General features: G+C 38.2%; 1 protein-coding gene across 1 annotated transcript; it reads right to left on the reverse strand.

Annotated features, from left to right (window-relative positions):
• Positions 1–5,263: 5,263 nt before the first annotated feature.
• Positions 5,264–13,749, reverse strand: LOC113025038 (gonadotropin-releasing hormone II receptor-like). The gene is made up of 4 exons (XM_026172413.2): positions 13,226–13,749; positions 9,450–10,051; positions 7,667–7,871; positions 5,264–7,175 (listed from the first exon to the last, which is right to left on the reverse strand). Exons 2-4 carry the CDS (start codon positions 10,038–10,040, stop codon positions 6,664–6,666), a joined length of 1,308 nt encoding a protein of 435 aa, XP_026028198.1. The 5' UTR covers positions 10,041–10,051; positions 13,226–13,749; the 3' UTR covers positions 5,264–6,663.
• Between the last annotated feature and the right edge of the window lie 5,933 nt (positions 13,750–19,682).

Genomic DNA, 19,682 nt, shown 5'->3' on the forward strand with positions numbered 1-19,682 from the left:
GTCAGTGGGACCGCTCCAGCCTTCATCGGCTTCGTCTGTCTGGATCAAACTTTTCACTTGGTGTTAAATGTTTGATTTTTGGGTGGGGGGAACTGTTACGTTTCGGTGTTGTCAGTGTGTTGTTTTTGGCGTGACTGTTATGTGTTTCCTGTTTTACTTTGAAAGTCTGTGTTATCTTAGTCTTTTCAGTTTACGTTTCCCTGTCTCGTCAGTTCTGAGTTGCCCCAGCTGTGTTTCCCTCTTGTTGTCCATTTTCCTGATTGCTCCCTCTAGGTATTTAAGCCCTGTGTGTCAGTTGGTCATGGTCGCGATCTTCCCCCCGTTGTAAATAGTTTGACGTCTTGTTGTAAATAAATAGTTTGTTGTAAATACTTTCGTTTCGGGATTTTGGTGGTGAGCTTTAGTGGGGTTTTTGCGTGTGTTTTTTTTTCTTTATTTTTACTTTTTTTCGTGTTGCACTCCGGTTGCCTAGGCCGGGGTGTAACACTGAGCGAACACACAAACTCCCTGAGCGATCCCTTGGACCACTGTGAGTGACATCAGACGTGTGCACTGTGGTCACGCCGGCATCTAATCCATCCAAGTTACATGGTTTATTAAAATAATCAAATTACAGCATTTACATTTATGTTAGACTACTTTTAATTAACTGCTTTAGCCCACTTACAATGAAAATGTAAAAAAAAATCTAGTCATTGGCCTGTGTAGTATGTTAACACTATTGGAAGTAAAAATAACTTGAACTCCAATTTTGAAAGCACAACTTTCTTTCTTTTTTAAAAAGCGCTGACTTGTATTATGAGTCTGTGGTCTGGGAGAGAGTCCTGTAACTCTCTGTCTGCAAAATATAGTATATAATGACCAATGCTGGGCAATTAATTATATAGTTAATTCTTTAAAAAAAAAAATTTGCAGCTATTTTTTTAATGCAGCCAAGGCGGTTTTTTAAATAAACATTTCAAATTTTTAGAACAATCAGCTGTTCTGCATCAAATCTGATGCCACACAAATTATTTGTGCCACTCCAAAAAATAATTTCTGTCCACTATGAGATAAAGGAGAACATCACAAGCCTGATACCTGCAAGCCTTACAACAGGAGATGTATCACTCCTGTAACTTCTGTAACATTCAGCAGTCGCCTCATTGTTCTGACACACACAACAAAAACTACACTACACACTAACTACACAAGATTTGCGCTAAACGTCTCAAATCTCTCACATCTCAAAGCACCGCCGTCACTCCTAAAACTTCTCCCCGTTTCTTAACAACTAGATGCCACGTTGCCATATCATTTTTTGATTGGTTGACATAGTACTTTTTTGGACGAATAGGAAAGGGAGAGGGGGGTGGAGTTTTTGCTCACATGCGGAGAGTGCTTTCGAGCCTTTTTTCTTATAAAACGCCGTTTTTACCGTTTATTCCTGCAGTAAATATAAACAACGACAGTATTCAGGAAGAAAATCAAGTCCATACTTTTTCCGTCAATTGTTCCGTCTGTCCTGCTCACAGCTTGTACACGTTGTCATTAACGTGGCTTCACTCCACATCAGCCACGCAGCTTTCCTAGCTAAAACACCGGTGTCGGCACATAAGGACGCTGTCATAGCCTGTCAACCACGCTGATTAGCTGCGTATATACGAATGTAAATCGCATCATTGGCTGGACTATGGGATAAGGTGGCATCGTTCTAATCCCATATGGGAGCAGCCAGTCACTGACTAACACTGCAAAACAGAATTGTTAAAGTATTAATTTTAATTTCAATTCAGGTTAGATTTTTTTTGTGCACAACACAGATTTTCTGTGCGCAGAGAGCGTGCCAGCAGTACTCAATTGCGCACGTGCGCAGCTTAGAGGGAACATTGTCTATGACCTCATTAAATTTTATCCTGATAGGTTTATGAACACCATGCTCATTTTGGAGACTAACAACTAATGTGTAGTCTCCAAAATGAGCATGATGTTCATAGAGGGAAATAAGGTTTCATGCCTGTGTTATTTGCAGTAAATGTTCATGATTTCGGATACAAAGTTGCTGAAACATGGTCCTCTCACAGCAAAACTTTACCTGGGAGAACTCATAGATCCAAAAGTGACTCAAACCATGAATCTCAGGTTTTTATTTTATTTCAAGTAAGATCAGATTTCAGGTATTAAATGTGACTTGTAGAAAAATGGTCCTTGCTTTTATATCTGCTGAGCTCGAGGGACATTTATTTAAAGGATGACTGTATGCAAGCTGAGCTGAGCTCAGTCGCAGCATGTTGACATTTTGTTGCCTTTTGGGGCCTTGAATGTGTCATAAGTCATGTTTTCAAAAGACAGGGGAAAAAAAATGTTATGCAACAAAATTAACAAAAACAATTACACACTGTAGCTTAAGAGTACGGAGCCCCACAGGGGACATGGGAGAAAAAAAATTAAGACGGACTTTTGCGAGATCTCGCAACACTAACTCGGGATCTCACAAAACTTTTGCGAGATCTCGCAAAACAAACTCGGGATCTCGCAAAAGTTGAATTCCAACAATGGCGGCAGCTACTTAGTTGTAATATTACTCTTTCTGGGTCACAAAACACACTTTTAAGATATTTTGAGGCGTGAATGTAGTTGTGTAAACGTCAGATACCTGCTCAGTTTACAAGACATCACATATTTGCAAAAGTGCTCCGATGTTTTCGGAGATCTGACACCCACCATCTCGAAGCTAACGGGAGGTCGAGACCTACTACAGCCGGGAGGAACACCGCTTTCCCGGCACATCGTGCCTCGACCTCCCGGTCGGCTTCGAGCTGGCGGCCTCCGAAGAATGCGGCTAAAACTTTTGCGAGATCCCAAGTTTGTTTTGCGAGATCTCGCAAAAGTCCATCTTAACTTTTTTTCCTCCCATGTCCCCTGCGGGGCTCCGTATAAGAGTATTTATTGTCTATACTCAGCTATGTTTTTTGGCAAACAAAAACATTTTTCTCGACGGGAACATGATCAGGTGATGTCTGAACTTTTATTAACTGTTATTGATATTTATATTTAAAAGTGCAATACTGTAATTTTCTGCTGCTCATTCCTGTGCAATATCCCATCTGTCCTCCCGTCATATTTCTTTTCAAGATTTTCTTATTTAATCCCTGTACATATATTTATATTTATAGATACATATATATTTAGTCATCTTTTCTCTTTTACCATGTCTCTCTAATATTTTGCTCCTTACTATTTTTCTATTTTTTATTATATTTTATTATATTTTCTCCTACTGTACCACGCTGCTGAGTGACTGCTGCTCGCCAAACACATTTCATTGCAATGTTGACCCTGTGCTAACTTGCATATGACAAATAAAACTGAAAACTGAAAACTGAATTTAATGAGCACTGAGGTAAAAAAAAATTAGATGACAGGTAAGATCTGAGATGATATTAGGAACAGCTGAATCATTGAATTATAATGTGGGGTCCTGTTTATATACTTGACCATAATTCATGAAAGCCATATTTTTGACAGGTTTACACTCATTAAAAATATATATATATTTGCAGTGAGTACAATGAGAAAGCATGCCTTTGTGGGGAAATATTTTTGTATCCAGTCATGTTACTATTTAAGCTAATGAAGTGTGAGATTTACCAGCAGGTTTTTTCTGTTCTTTTCCACTCGGTTGTTGCCTTTTTTCAACATCTTACTGGCATCAAACTGAAAATGAGCATGGAGAGTAACATTTAACTGGGGGGGGGTGTCTTTAAAAGACTTCCCATTCATTCAATTCTTTTTTTTTTTTTGAAACAGGATTGTACACAGTTGTGTAATTCTCTTTCATTTCCTTTCATCTTATGAAAGCACACTGCCACATCTCTCCATGAAAGTGAACAAGATACTGATACCGTTTTTAATATCTGACTGAAAGCCTCATTTGAATTTCTAATTTGAATTTCTAAGAGGCTTTAAAAAGACTTGAGACCAGAAGCCCTCATGTCATGACTCAAAAGGCAACAATAGCTCAGGTGTTCCATTCAGAGAGCTTGGCAGGTTTTCGTGTCAGTATTAGATGTGCACCAAGAAAAGAATCTGTTTGTGGAAAAAAAGCTTCTGACATGAAATAAAGCTCCTGCTATGAAGCAAAGACTTCAAAGGGTTGCTTTTTTTGGTCTGTTATTTTTGATGATTTGAGTTTTTCCCACTCAGATTAACTGATGTCTTTTACCTTTATTCTTCCTTGGGATTAACTGAAAGTGCTAACACACAAACAAAACAGCCAGTGATAGTTTTCCCTTGTTGGTTTATTTTCTGCCCTTAAAGCCAAATGAAACCTGAATTAAAAGTTGTTAAATTAATTTAAAAACAAAGGATTCATAACAGTTCTGTTTTTACTCATGTACTCTGAGCACTTTCAGGAGAATCAGATCCATCCAAAGTTGCCCTTTTATCACACGTAGCACAGATGGTCTTCTTCGGATTTGTTCTCACTTGCGGGCTTCGGCTTCTTGAACATGTCAAAAAAAAGTTTAGATTGTGTTGGAGGCAAAACACAGGATGACCGCTCTGGACCAGTCTGAATTCACAGCACCATTACCTGAGTGTGTCTTGTAATGGAGAGCTGGGAGGTTAAGGAGCCTTTTATATCTCAGCATTAAATGTCTTGTAATATGACGCTTGTAAAAACCTACAATGTGTAATTTTCCTCCATCAACATGTTGCTTTTTTTTTTCAAAGTCATGCAAAAACCTTTTCAAATTTGAAGATTGTCTGTTTATTTTTATCATGATTGTTCTGACAAGTTTTTGATTTCTAATCTTCTTGCTAATATTTTACATATGAATATGTACTAATTGGTTGATTAATAAAATAACTGACTGCTTAATATATAATGGTATTAATCACAAGCTGAGGCCAACAACAAATTCCAGTATTTTGACTAAGGTTACAATTCAGTTCCAGATTTTCCTGATCCAGTTGGCACACACCAGCAGATGAATGATACAGGCATCATTTAGAAAGAAGATTCAATTTCTTATCTCAGTTTGAAATTAAATGCAACCTCCAAAGTCTTTCATGTTCATATATAGTCCTCATAAAATGCTGGTATGTAGCTACTATTTTGTAAGAGATGAATTTCTGAATTTATTTGTATCATTTACATTTTTTTTGTAAATAATAGATGCTGCTTTTTAAGAAATGTTTTCAGAATCGCTCCCAAATGAGCGTCCAACAGTCATCTCCAGCTGCACGAACCTGCACTTCTCAGTTTCTTTGCTCCGAACTTGAGCTTTCTTTTAATGAGAGCCAAAGAGGATTTTAATTTTGTCACATTTCCAGGGCACAAATGGCCTTTTCCATCTGCGGTTATGATTCATCGCTGATTATAGGCAGCTCTCCCCTCTGGGGACAGAGACAGACATGGGTTTGCATGACATCTGCACACAAATCCCATATAATTGCTGTCCAACACAAATTCTTTTACTTAAGACATTTCCAGCAGCAAAAGTCACTCCACCAGCTGAATACATTTAATGTCAGATGGTCACAAATTGTAATTTACAGAAAATACAAACAGTCCTTTATTTCCATGACCTTAACAGTTCTCAGGACTCCTGCAGGAAGTGCAAATATTATTGTTGAAATGAGATTTGCAGATGATATGTTTAAAGACTGGTAGAAAGATAGTTTTTGAGAAATATATAAAGTTGTTAGTTTTTTAAATGCATTTTTAAAAGTTCTATTTTGTGTTTAAAAACACCAGGTAGCATAACTTATCTAAAAAAAAATCTTAAAAAATACAAAATATTATGGTGGCTAATATTTGGCAATGCACTGGCACAAACTGGACCATAAATACTGAACTGCAATGATCAAAGTGATTTTTTTAAATTGCTTATATTGTAGGACCAAATTTCAGACAGTCTCTTTACTCTTATTTGGGCATCAAATACTGTCTGCAATTGCTATTGGACTGTTTAATAGTTGCATACCCAACTAAAAGCCTGGCTTGTTTTAAAAAAAAAAAATCAAAACAAACTTCACTCTGACACAGCTGGATTTTATTCATTGAGATCTTACAAAGCATTGATTTTAATCCTGTAATATGATCACTGTTTATTTTCTGAAGATTTTCCCAATATCATACAAAATTATCAATATTCCAGCATTCGGCCATTTTTGGCCTTTGTATTTTATACATACTCTCATTGGCCACTTTATGTATTCCGATTGGTACCTGACTAGTACTGGATTGTACCCTCACTTCCTTTCAAAGTTGCCACAGATACGAGAAGGTGCTGGAAACATTCCTCAGAGATTTTGGTCCATACCATCACACAGTTGCTGCACATTTGTCAGCTACACATCTATGATGAGATTCAAAGCCAACTGTTTCTTAAACACTCTAACTAGCACCAGCAACCGTGCCATGTTCAAATTCAAAGTTCAAAGTCACCTGTCATCTTCATTGTGATGGTCAGTTGAAAAACTTTAGCTGTTCGTCTTGATCATGTCTACGTCCATAAATGCTGCAATGTGATTGGCTGATTAAATATTTGTGTTTTTGAGCAGTTAAACGGGTGTATCTAATTAAGAGTGTAAGAGAATGAGAGTACCTTACATATGAGAGCATTACACTGAATAAATATGAGGAAATAAAACAGTAAAACCAATACTATATTCTTCTCATAACATGCTCTCAGCACTGGACTGGTGAGTTTTTCTGTCTGTGTCGTTGTCAGCTGTTAGAAAGCTGCTCCTCGGTGGGGTCCACTCTGCTTTGCACAGCAGAAGCCTCTCAGGGCTGGCAGGGCTCACCTCCCGTTTCAGTGACAAAGAGTTGGCAGCACAACTAAAAGACCCAGTTATGACCGTGTTGTTTTCCAGATCAGCCGATGTGGTGGTGCCGGTATAAAACCTTCGGAGCCCCTTTCTGAAGTGGATGGTGAATAGGCCGTAGATGAGTGGGTCCAGGCAGGCGTTGACAAGCCCAAAGATGAACAGGATGTGAGTTAAGGAGTGGGAAACCTTCCCCTCCAGGTCGTCAGGGAAGAACCAGTACCACAGGCCCAGCAGGTAGTATGGAGTCCAGCAGATGATGAAAGACAGAACAATCACAATACTCATTTTCAGAGTTCTCATCCGGGCTCTCGGGATGTTATTCTTTGAACACCGCAGGTGCATTTCACTGGAAGGTACTGGAACCAGAACAGAGGACAGAAACAAAATATAGTGCACATTGAAAATGCTATGAACACAAACCTTTATTGTTTTTTAAGTTATTATTTCTGATTAATTATTGGCTCGAGGTAAGCAGATGTTCACTTTGAGAGTACTGTGATACTGAAGGGATAGTCAAAGGCCTTTGCCAACTTTACTCATGAATGATTTAGTCATTGAATTCTTGTTTTTTCATTCAGCTTTAGCTTCTACAGCGATCTTGTTATTTGTTTAGTTCTCTTACTCTTTCCCTGTCTGCTCCTCCCCCTTTCTAGTCTTTCTATGGCCCTCCTGTATTGTTTCGTTCTTTTGGGAGTTCAGCTGGTAGTTCTCAAATATGTAGGGGGATCACCAGTATGAGGATTCTTCACCTGGAGACACTTATGGCATTTATGGCTGGTCAGACTGCCGCTCATTTAATATTTAATAGATTATTTCTTCTTTACATCTAAACTAAACTGAAACTTACAGTTGTCTTTTTTCAGTCGTCTGGAGATCTCACAGAAGATCCTGGTGTAACAGGTAATCATGATGACCAGCGGCAGCAGGAACAGGCAGCAAAACGTGAACATGTTGTAGGCTGTTTCATGCCAGTGGGTGACAAAGCTCCCCCGTGTTGTGCACTGAGTAAAGTCCTCGGGATGGATGATGGTCACATTGTGAAAAAGGAACATCTGAGGAGGGAAAATGTGACATTTAGAAAATGATTTTTAGTCATATGAAGTAACACACGAGCAACTTTCACAGGTTTACTGATATCTTTGTTCACAGCTGCTTTTACACATCAAACAGCTGGGAATGGATGTTTCAGGAAGAAACTTCAAGGGTCAGATTACCCCGGTTCAAAATCAGCCTTGTGTGGCTTTAAGTCCTGCTGATAGTTCATCATTTTGTATTGTTTCTGTAGCAGAAATTAGTGAAAATTATACTGGCAACATACCACTGGAAATAAGTGAGAATGAATTAACCCTGCTGAGCTAATGTCACATTGACTTTTAAAAATTGTTTACAGTTATTTGCAAAGAGAAAACTACTACTAAGTTGGATTTTGATCATATGAGGATAATACATTTTACCAAGCTACTGTCTCTCAGAGCGCTAAATAACATCTTTTACTGCTTGTGCCTGACAAAGTTTTATCTCCATCCTGTTTTCAGGGAGCTCATGAACCTTTAGAAGGTGTTACAAAAGTTGGAATAAGCCATGCAAACCTGTGAAATGAAGCTATAGTTAACTGGTTTTAACCCTGCTGTCCTTAACTAGCCATAATTCTATAGTGCATATGCAAGTGCTGACTCTGAGCGTGAACTGGACGGAGTATAACAAAGGTTTATTATTTATTTTAAAAAGCAGTTTTGTATAATTACACCTCTTAGACCTTTAATTTAGTGGAGCCTAATCCAAAAAACTTCTTCTTCTCTTAGAGAAGGGTGATCTATTTAAATCTCTTATCCTTAGGCTTCATCACCAGTTAATTTAACATGCCTGTCTTTGAACTGTGGATGGAAACTGAAGGAACCCCATGCAGGCACAGGGAGAACAACACAGAAATTACTCAGCTGGCAGTGCTAACCAGTGTGTCCTCCTTCTATGAACACAAACAGTTTAATTTGATTTCGTTTCAAATTACGCAGCGCACACCTGCAGGTTCAAACACCACACACCTACTCGATGATTTTAACAGGTGCTAAGAAACACTGACAAAAAGGACAGATTGCAATCAATACCTTCTTTTTTTTTAAAGTCAGTTTGTGACTCATGAACAGAATGAAATGAAAAAACTATAACAGGCTCATTCAGCTGATGTTCTCACAAACACAAAGAAAAATGCTACCTGCACTCCAAATGCAACAGTATCCCTCTGTTATGTGTTCTTGGACAACAAGAACACAGCAGCTTTATGCTGGGTCTGTGATACAATACCCGTAACCAGGATAGATTGTGGGATTTGTTCATTTTCTTAAAAATAAATAAAGCTACATTATCCTTTGAGTAAATGACCCCTTACTGTTGACTTTGGTGCTTCTTTCAGCAGTTTTCCACACTGGGATGAATGTGTCACAGGGAGCTCTTTATTCAGGACTGCCTCTATACTTTTTGTTCTGAAAATTATTATTTATGAAAGATTGTACTAAAGCAGGGAGTGGAGTTAAACCTCCTTTAGAGAGGATGAGAAGCAGTTTAATGGCCTGATTGAATTCAAATTAGTCCTGATCATTGCCTCTGCTATCAGCGGGAATGCCTGTCCTTACCTGAGGGACAGACAGCACAACGCTCATAACCCAAGCCACCGTGAGCATGATTCTGTTCCTCTTTCTGGCCTTATTGATGGCCAGAGGGTTGAGGATGGCTGACTGCCTATCCAGACTGATTACAACTGTGACAAAGGCGCAGGAGTACATCGCCTGCAACTTAAGAAACATCAGCAGCCTGCAGGCAAAGTCTCCGGCAAGCCACTGAACTGTGATGTTCCACACCGCATCTACGGGCATCACGATGAAGGTCACGAGCAGATCCGCCATCGTCAGGTTGACAATCAGCACCCTCACGTGGGATTTTCGTTTCCCATCTATGCGAGCCGCCCACAGCACTGCCAGGTTACAAAAGGCAGATATGCCACAGAGGATGAAGGTGATGATCACTCTCGCTTTCGCCGCTGTACTGAATGTGGGCAGCTGAGGGGCCATGCCCCTCGCTGTCCAGTTTGAAAGGGCAGAGGAGCAGTTGCAGCTGGTATCAAGTTGGTGGTCTGCCACCAGTCGATACATAACGGCTGCAGGGTCACACAGAGAGGCGTTCATTTTCTGAAGCTCAGGGGAAGGAACATTGTGCTCATCCACCATGAAGGTCAACACTGGAAATAGGAGAAAAGCAATAAAAAGGAATCACCAAGGGACCAGAATAAGTGTGTTACAAGACAAACACAAACAGCCCATAAATAATGGCAGCACATCAAGAGGAAGTAATATGCATGTATGGACGCCCAATGTGCACTGAGCTGGAAAGATGGAGCTAACAGACTGTGAGGACCAAAGTCAGCTAATGCAATAGCTGAAACTTTTCTACAAATGTGCTTTCATGTTTTCCCAGAGTGCACACAAGAAGTCTAATATTCACCAAAAGCTTACCGAGAATTTCTTTAAAAACCGAAGACAGATTTGAAAAAAACAAAGCAAAAATGAAGATTACTGTATATTATTAAATATTAAATCAGGAGCATTTAAAAAGAAAAAGAAAAACATCATGGTGACCATATCATTAAATGGTGTTTTGTGAGCCCCATTACCAAATATGAAACATTACAGTGATGCTACCTGCATAACACCATGAAACGTTTAAATCTAAGAGTTCAGCCAAGACCATAAAATATAAGGAAACTTCACAACAGCGTGAATATAAATATAAAGGGATTTGATATAAAATCAAATCCCTTTTCACTGTTCCTCTCAGCTACAAATGAGCAAGAAGTAATAAATATCACATTAAAATGTAAAAGTAAGTCTTCAATGGATTATCATGACATAAATATGTCTGTAGTTAAACAGGTTATTCTGAATATTGCTAGTCCCTTAACATATATCTGTAATTTATCATTTCAGTCCGGTTGTTTTCCAAAAAAAATGAAAATTGCGAAAGTAATACCACTATATAAAAGTAATGACAAACACAGTTTTACCAATTATAGGCCTATTTCTCTACTGCCTCAATTCTCAAAAATTCTAGAAAAACTTTTTAATTCAAGATTAGAAAAATTCCTTGAAAAACATCAAATAATAAATGTTGGTCAGTATGGTTTCAGAACGCAAAGAACCACTTCAATGGCGATAATTGAGGCAGTAGAAGAAATTACTGATACACTGGATAAAAATAAATATGCAGTTGGTATTTTTGTTGACCTCAAAAAGGCCTTCGACACAATCAATCACTCAATTTTACTGGATAAATTGGAAAGATATGGTATTCGAGGGAAAGCTGGTAACTGGTTAAAAAGTTACCTAACAGGTCGGGAACAATATGTTAGCATAGGGCATTACCATTCAGAGAAACTTGGTATTACATGTGGTGTTCCCCAAGGGTCAGTGTTGGGACCAAAACTTTTCAATGTATACATAAATGATATTTTTGATGTTTCTCAAGTACTTAAACTCATACTGTTCGCAGATGACACCAACATATTTTTCAGTAGCGATGATTATACTGATCTTGTAATGACTGTAAACAGGGAGCTAAAATTAATAAAAAAATGGATGGACATAAATAAATTATCATTAAATATAAATAAAACTAAAGCAATGTTTTTTGGTAATTTAAAATATAATATAGAATTACCAATTATCATTGAAGGTGTACCAATTGATAATGTGAGTGAAAACAAATTTTTGGGAGTTATAATTGATAACAAAATTTCATGGAAACCCCACGTCAGACACATAAAAACCAAAATTTCCAGAAGCCTCGCAGTTTTGAACAAAGTGAAACAATTCCTTGATAAAGATGCACTTCGTACTCTGTACTGTACCCTGGTTCTTCCATATCTTACATATTGTGTGGAAGTGTGGGGAAATACATATAAAAATACAACTAATCCATTAGTCACAGTACAGAAACGAGCACTGCGTATTATTCACAAGGCTGGTTATCTAGATCATACTCACAAATTCTTTCTTCAGGCAAAGTTACTTAAATTCCAGGATCTGGTTAATTACAATACATCCATAATTTTGTATAAAGCTTTTACTAAACTTTTACCGGCAAATTTACAAACTAGATTTGAAATTCGAGAAAAGGTTTATAATGTGAGAGGCTTTGGAGAATTCAAATTACCCAGAACTCGAACAACCCGTAAAGGCTTTTGTGTGTCTGTATGTGGTGTGAAAATCTGGAACAGTCTGAGTTTACAATTGAAACAATGCAATAATATTCATAGATTTAAATTTCTCTACAAACAGTTGGTCTGGTCACAGTATACTCAATGATGGGTTTTAGTGTGCTCTGTAATGTCTGTCCTCTTACCATTGCTGGTATGGATTCCAAAATAAAAAATAAAAAATAAAGTGTGCGTATGTATGTACATATATGTACTTGTGTGTGTAGATATATATGTATGTATATGTATGTGTGTCTGTTACTTGTAGTTATTACTGCCTGTTACCTGTGGTAATGCAATTTATAATTTATATATTCTGTATTCAGTTATGAAGGCTCTAATTGTTGGTTGCGAGCTGCCGCTTAGATGCTTGTATCTGCCCGGGGCTGTTGATGGGTCTGTATGCAATGATGGGCGTAGCTGCGGGAAGTTTATTGTTTTTTTTTTTTGTTGATGAGTGAGTATAGGGGTGGGATTTAATAAGTTTTCTTCGTCCCACTCCTTTTTCAGGCAAGTTTTGTTTTTTGTTTTGTGTATTTTATGTTCAATATAGGTATTTGTTGTGCCTGAAAATGAATAAATAAATGAATGAAATGAATGAAAGGCCTCACCAGCATCATGTCTGCTTTGCGTCAGTAGCAAAATAAGCAATATGTTATATTCTAATGTGCATGTGTTTTATAGCTGTAATAAAACAGGAAATATTACACGCACAACTGCATTGTGAGTTATTACCACTATATAAAAACAGTTTCAGTATAATCCTATTTGTAGTTAGTAAATCGACGAATCCGGCGTCCTTATATCCAAATAGACCTAAAAATCTTTACTGCGCACATCTTATCAGAGTTCTCTGTTTTTAAAATAAGAGGTACTGATTAGAAGACACCGTGCACTGTTTATCCGGAGGATCTGGAGCCCCAAAACGAGATTAACACCACATCCACTGGACATTTTGCAGCTGTACAGTGCTGTGCTTTGTATTAAACTGGTAACCTTCACTGGAGGCATGTTATTTTACAGACTTGTTTAAAAAAAACAAAAAAACAAAAAACAAAAAGCAATGCGTAAAAATCATCATTTTAAAATCGTTCTTAATAAATTCATTCAATAAACAAAACAGACAGCGTGCTATTAAAAATGAAAAAAAGACAAACTTACATGGAGTGATGCCGTGTTTCTCCGAGGGTTTAAAAATCACCGCGGGACTGAAAGAGCTTCGTGTGTTAGTGCGTTAATGTGCGTTTGTCTTCCACAGGTATACTGCTGCAAGTTTACAAAGTCCGCAGGTTCAGCCGTCCGGCTCTTCTGCTCCAGATGCTCCGCCCTTATCCATACACACCAATCAGAGACGTGTGAGATGGGGGGTCTGACCTCATAAGCCAACAGCCCACTCAAGTGGTTAGGACGCATAACTGTGATGAATGATGACAAGGCAGACAAAAAAACTATAGTTTGGATGAGAGTTGTGGTGTGATACCCTCCAGTCAGCCCCATCTCATAAAAATGGTTCATGAGATCATCGGGGAAAGACAGCTGGGGCTTAGAAACATTATGCGTGACAAACATCTGAAGATTTTGAGATGCGCTGTTCACAGAAAAATTATTTTGTCTGTTTTTTCTTTTTTTATTTGACCGGTGGTTGTATGAGTGCAGATTATATGCCCCAGTGACCATTAAAACATAAGCCTTGATTTAATTCTTAAAACCAAAAGCTGCTTCTGAAAGGTCATCTTTGTCTCTCTATTAATGTTTTGGCTTCTGTACAGCATGATCAATAATTGGATCAATCTGAAGGCTGAAAGTGGAAAAAAGTCCCTGAGCTCACTTGAAATCTGACTTTAAGGTGTGAAGAGCTGCCAGCAGCATTTGCTGCATCACAGTTTGCATATGCTTAACCCTATATTTTAATCCTCATTTAACAGAAATGTGCAAAGCAAACAAATAAATAAATCTAGTCAATACCATAAACCAGTGATTTCCACAGCTTCAGCATTACCAATTGATTTTATAACAATACTAGTTGTTTTAAAAGTGTCTGATAGGGCAGGGGAAACTTCTTTAAAATGATTTTTTTTAAATGAAACCTATTCAAGTGGCAACATAAATTTTTATTCTTCTTTCAAAGAGGAGAACCTTCCATGCATAAGGAGAAGATATTGGTTCTCTTTGGATCTACCTGGACATGTGAAAAGAACATCACTGAAATTTAACAAATCCAAATACAGATCCCTTCTCAGTGTCTCAGTGTCAATCACATCTCCCCTAGACACCGAACCTGACTTTAATGCACTTGTTCTCCACAGCAGTCCTAGTTTCTGAAAAAAAAAATTGCTTGAAAAAGCAATTGTGGAATCTGAGAACAACCGTTGCATTTTGCTAAGTTTCCAGAATGAATAATATGTTTACCTGAAATTTGCCAGCAGCTTTGAGGTATATTTTTTATTGCTCAGTCAGCTCAGGGTTATAAATAAATGGGAGCAGTGCACACAGGGGTCAGGTGCCAGAGGTATGACATAAGAGAGAGTTGAATGCGCCACGGTTTCCATTTAAATCAACTTTTTACTTAGTTTTTTCAAGGCTAAATGCAGCCCTAATCTCATTCCAAGTCCAAGATTGCCTATGAGACACATCTACTGTCAAACTATATCTACCTCAATATGTAATGTTCACATTTAACATCAAAACATTTGACTTGGGAATAAAATGTAAGCAAGCAAGATATGGATGAGCAAATGTGGAAGTCCTTTGACTCACAAGAATAGACCATATACAAAAGATGCACCAGGTTAGAAAAGTGAAGCTAACGTGGAAGTTCCTCATAAAGCCCTTTCCACTAGTGCCTCAGCTCAGCTCAACTTGCTGTGAGTCAGTTTTCAGGCTTTTTCATCAGGTGGTAGCATCTGATACCAGGTACTTTTTAGTACCTGCTCGGTGAGCTGTGTCAATCTGAAAATGTGACATCAACAGACTGCATGCCACCGATTGGCCAGTCAATGGCATCATCCCACAAGTCATGAGACTGACTCCTTTAGAGAAATGAAAACCTAACAATGAGGGAAGTGGCTACACAAAAACCAACACAATAGTCCCTGAGTCTGACAAAAAGCCATAGACCTAGCAGCAGGTATACCATTGCCTTATCGCCTTCCATTGTTGTGTTGTGGTGGTGTCAAATAATACTTACATCACAGGACTTTCAGCCACATGGCTATAACAACTCCACGAACATTAGGTGGTGCTTAATGTAATGCAAAGTGACAGAAACTGCCACCATGACATAACTTTACTAATTTGTCGCACTGAATTCAATTTTGTTGACTTTTTTTAACTAGATGTCACAAGAGAAAGTGTACAATATGTGAATGAAAACTTAAGACAGCATGCTTACCTGACAGTGAAGCTGCTGATTGTACCCAGCTTTATCAGCAGATTTACACTAAATGGGACCATAATTTATCAATTCAGCCTGATGTTATAGAGGCAAAGAATTACAATTAGCAATTAAGCCCATAAACCTATCAGAAAAATATTTACTGAGATCATATGTAAAGTGACAAGTAGGGTAATTTTTTCATAGACTTCCATTCAGTCTGGCTTCTTTTCTACCAGAGGAGTTGCCCCCTGTTGGCCATGAGAAGGACTGCAGTTTTTTGTTTTGTTTTTTACCTTGCTGTGTTTGTCTTTTATAATCTTAAAACTAAAAGGCACTGGAAGAGAAAAGGCAATTTTCTCTTCTTAACCTACAAATGCATTTTCCTTACAAATGTAGAATCATTTAAAGGGAAATAAACATGCTTTCCTACGGTATAAGATTTTTTCAAAAGAAGCATTTTTAAAACTTCAACCCTGTGAGGCTGTGTCATGTCTTCACTGCTACGTTTCACTGACAGCAGTTTATTTTAATAAAAAGCTTATAGATATTTATGTGGCTGAACAGCTCAAACCGATGGGCTCTGTTTCCATGGCAATGTCTCACTTAAAGCCCATCGCAGGTCATGGCAAGAGAAGAGGTGACAGCAATCAATTAAACCACCACAGACGTTCTCTTTATCTATTCCAGTCTGAGCAAAACACAAAAGGAATGAGTGATGGCACCATAATCAAAGATCCATTACATGTAGGGACTGAACACTGTGATATTGGGTTTAGCAAGGGCAGATTTTACTTGTCTGTTATCATTTGATGAATTTGCTAAAACTCCCAATGTCAAGTTGAATATTTTGCTTTATTATGGGCAATAAAACTTTTCACCACACATGCAAGAAAAACACCCCAAAATGGACTAAAGTGGGTGGAAAGATGCTTATCTCTAAAAACATTTGGCTTTATTATATCTAATGACAAATATAACAGGGAAAAGTAGTAAGAAAAGTGTAATTACTATTTATGACAGCAAGTATTACAGAAAAGACTCGTTATAATTTTAATGTTTTTATTGAACAGTTTTTTTTATAATTGTTATAATAAGTCTGTAATTGCTTTTAATAACAGACTATCTTCTGCCACAGCAGTAGGGGTTAAAAAGCAAGTCTAACTGTTGCTGTACCAGACACAATGTTGAATCCTGTGATATTAAGACCATCATTATCGCCATGACATTTTCAGTCCACTAATCTATTTGAAAGGGACTGTCAAAACAATACACGGTGCCCTTCCTTTGTGATGTGCTCATGTTCATGTCGCATGATCTGTTGTGTTTAAATGGATTCAGCTTGTGTAAGTGTTGTCCAGATCACCAAGAGGAAGGAAGGAAGGGAACATACTGACCTGAACATGTTGTTTTGTGCCTCACCGGTCTTCTCGTTTTATTCATCACAAGCTCTCAAAGGGAAGTTAATACTCTGAATACATGATCAGTTGTCTTTTTAAGCTTTAAAAAAAAGGAAAACTTTTGAACTGTATCTAAACTGTTTTGATTAAAAATAAGAGTTTATGTAAGGTAACATTAAAGAGTGTCTGCAAAGAAAGTGTGTTTAATGATGTAATAAAACCCTTACGATGTACATAACTGTTTCTTCTTAATCTTATGGGCTATGAATGTGTCTGTGTAGCTACTATTAAACTGTTAATCTCATGTTAATTCTCATCATTTCTTAAGTTAAATATTTGTTGCTTTAACTTCAAAGGTTTGAAATTTATAGTAGAGATGGACTGAAATTAGAATGGAGTTAAAACTAGGAGCAGAACTCCTCATTCCTAGCAAACATCACACACTGTTCTTCAACTGGCTTACAGTGTATTATCTCTAAAACATGGTGGTGTCACAGGTGTCACAGGTGTCAAAGAAACTCTTCAGAACTGAGGTAACGTATGAATGCAACAAAATACTAAGAGGTCTTTGTCGGCAATCCGCTACAGACTACAGAGACTGTAGTACAGGGTCAACAGGCTGCAGCCTCTTCAGCTCCCTGACTATCCTCAAGTGACCCAGACATAATCCCACATCTGTGGAGAGACCACAGACTGTTTATAAAAATAAAAAAAAAATGCACATAGCCACCAAGATAGCACCTGTTGAGTAGTGAAGTCCTGTTTTTTGTATCTGATATAACAAATGTGATCAGATCTAACAGTTATTCAAAGGACCTCTTACTAAGTATATTATCAGCATTTCCTCCTGTCTGACTATAATAAGGACTTTGGTTTGCAACATTCTAGTCAGTATGACTTAAAACTAGTGACTAGCCCATAAAGTCATCATTAAACTGTTTACTGGGGACACAGAGAAGGAAGCCAAGCTTCATTTGCTCAAGACTTCTATTGAACAGAAGCTTTTTTTGCAGCAAGACAACTAAACCATGATTTTCATAAGCTGATTGGCATCAACTTGTGGCACTGCTGAGGTGTTATTGAAGCCCACATTTCTTTGATAACAGCCTTCATGTGTATTTTTGGGTGAGTGTTTCTCACTTGCTAATGGCTTGCTAATCAGTCACAGTAATAACAAGATCAGTAAACCATTTGGTAATAGTTTTGGCTCTGCAGGCAGGTGCTAAGTCCTGCTGGAAAAAGAAATTGGCATCTCCATAAGGTTTGTCAACAGATGGAAGCATGAGATGGTCTGAAATCTCCTGGTAGATGGATCTGTTGACTTTTAACTTGATAAATCACAGTGAACCAACCACTGCCTGCACCAACAGATAACATAGCACTCCAAATTATCCTTGAGTGCATAAACTTCATACCAGACTTCAAACACCTTAGATTATGTGCCTCTCCACTCTTCCCCCAGACTCTAGGAACTTGATTTCCAAATGAAATGTTGAATTCACTGTTTTTGAAAAGAGGACTTTGGACAACTGAGCAACATTTCAGCACATTGTATCCCATGTAAATGGCCTGTATTTGTATAGCGCTTTACACTGCATTCAGTCATCCACCCATTCACACACTGGTGATGGCAAGCTACATTGTAGCCACAGCTGCCCTGGGGCGCACTGACAGAGGCAAGGCTGCCAGACACTGGCGCCACCGGGCCCTCTGACCACCACCAGTAGGTGGCAACGGGTGAAGTGTCTTGCCCAAGGACACAATGACCGAGGCTGTCCGAGCCGGGGATCAAACCGGCAACCTTCTGATTATAAGACGAACTGCCAACTCTTGAGCCACGATCGCAGTAGTAAGATGAGTGATGCATCACGTAAGATGTAAGATACTTCTAATGTTGTCTCCAGCTTAGTAATGAGTTGGTGTACAGTTGTAGCTCCTTTCATGATGACATCTGTGGGTGGTGGCTCTTGATGCGCTGACACCAGCCTCAGTCCATTCCCTATGAAACTCACCCAAGGTATTGAATCGACTTTTCTTGACAGTCTTGTGAAGACTGCAGTGATCCCCGTTGTCCTGTGCATCCTTTTCTGCCATATTTTCCCTTCGAGTCAACTATTTAATATACTTTTTACTTTCCTTGCAAGGAAAAGATGCCTATTATGTGGCTTAATTGAATTGAATTCAGTTTTATTTATATAGCACCAAATCACAACAACAGTCGCCTCAAGGCGACAAAATGCATGGACGGTTAGGTGTTGATGATCATCACAGACTCATCACATTTATTCTAGTGAAGCTTGGGAGGATCTACCAGGAAGAAAGCATTAACAAAATTCCCTTTCTGAGAGTATCTCCCTCCAGAAAATGCTCTCCTTTTGTTTTTATTCTTCTTGTTACGGCACTTTCCATCTCAGTGTGCTCAGGGTCAAATCACAAACTTAACATACCTAAAACCCTGAAGCTTCACTAATATCCTTGAAACTCTGAAAACACCATGGTAATCTGGCTGTTAGTCCAGAAGGATGACATTGACATTCTCATCTCAGAGAAAAGTGACAAAAAACATGAAATCATGTTGGCGTTTTCTCAGTATAACTAAAAAAATAGTTTAGATGAGCAGTAAATCTCTTTGAATGTCAGGTATTTGTTCAACATAACTTCTGCTGTTTGTTCAAATGTTGTTAGTCCAATTTTATTTAAAAGAAAAAAATAGGCAAACAGAGGGATGGTAAATGGTTTGGTCACCATCACAGCAGTGCAAATGAGTGCAAATCTGAATCTCATGACACCCCAAATATTTCACCTTTAACGTGTGTGTACAGGCAGGCTGGGGTACTTGCATCGG

Source organism: Astatotilapia calliptera, chromosome 1, assembly GCF_964374335.1.
Source record: "Astatotilapia calliptera chromosome 1, fAstCal68.1, whole genome shotgun sequence".
NCBI lineage: Eukaryota > Metazoa > Chordata > Actinopteri > Cichliformes > Cichlidae > Astatotilapia > Astatotilapia calliptera.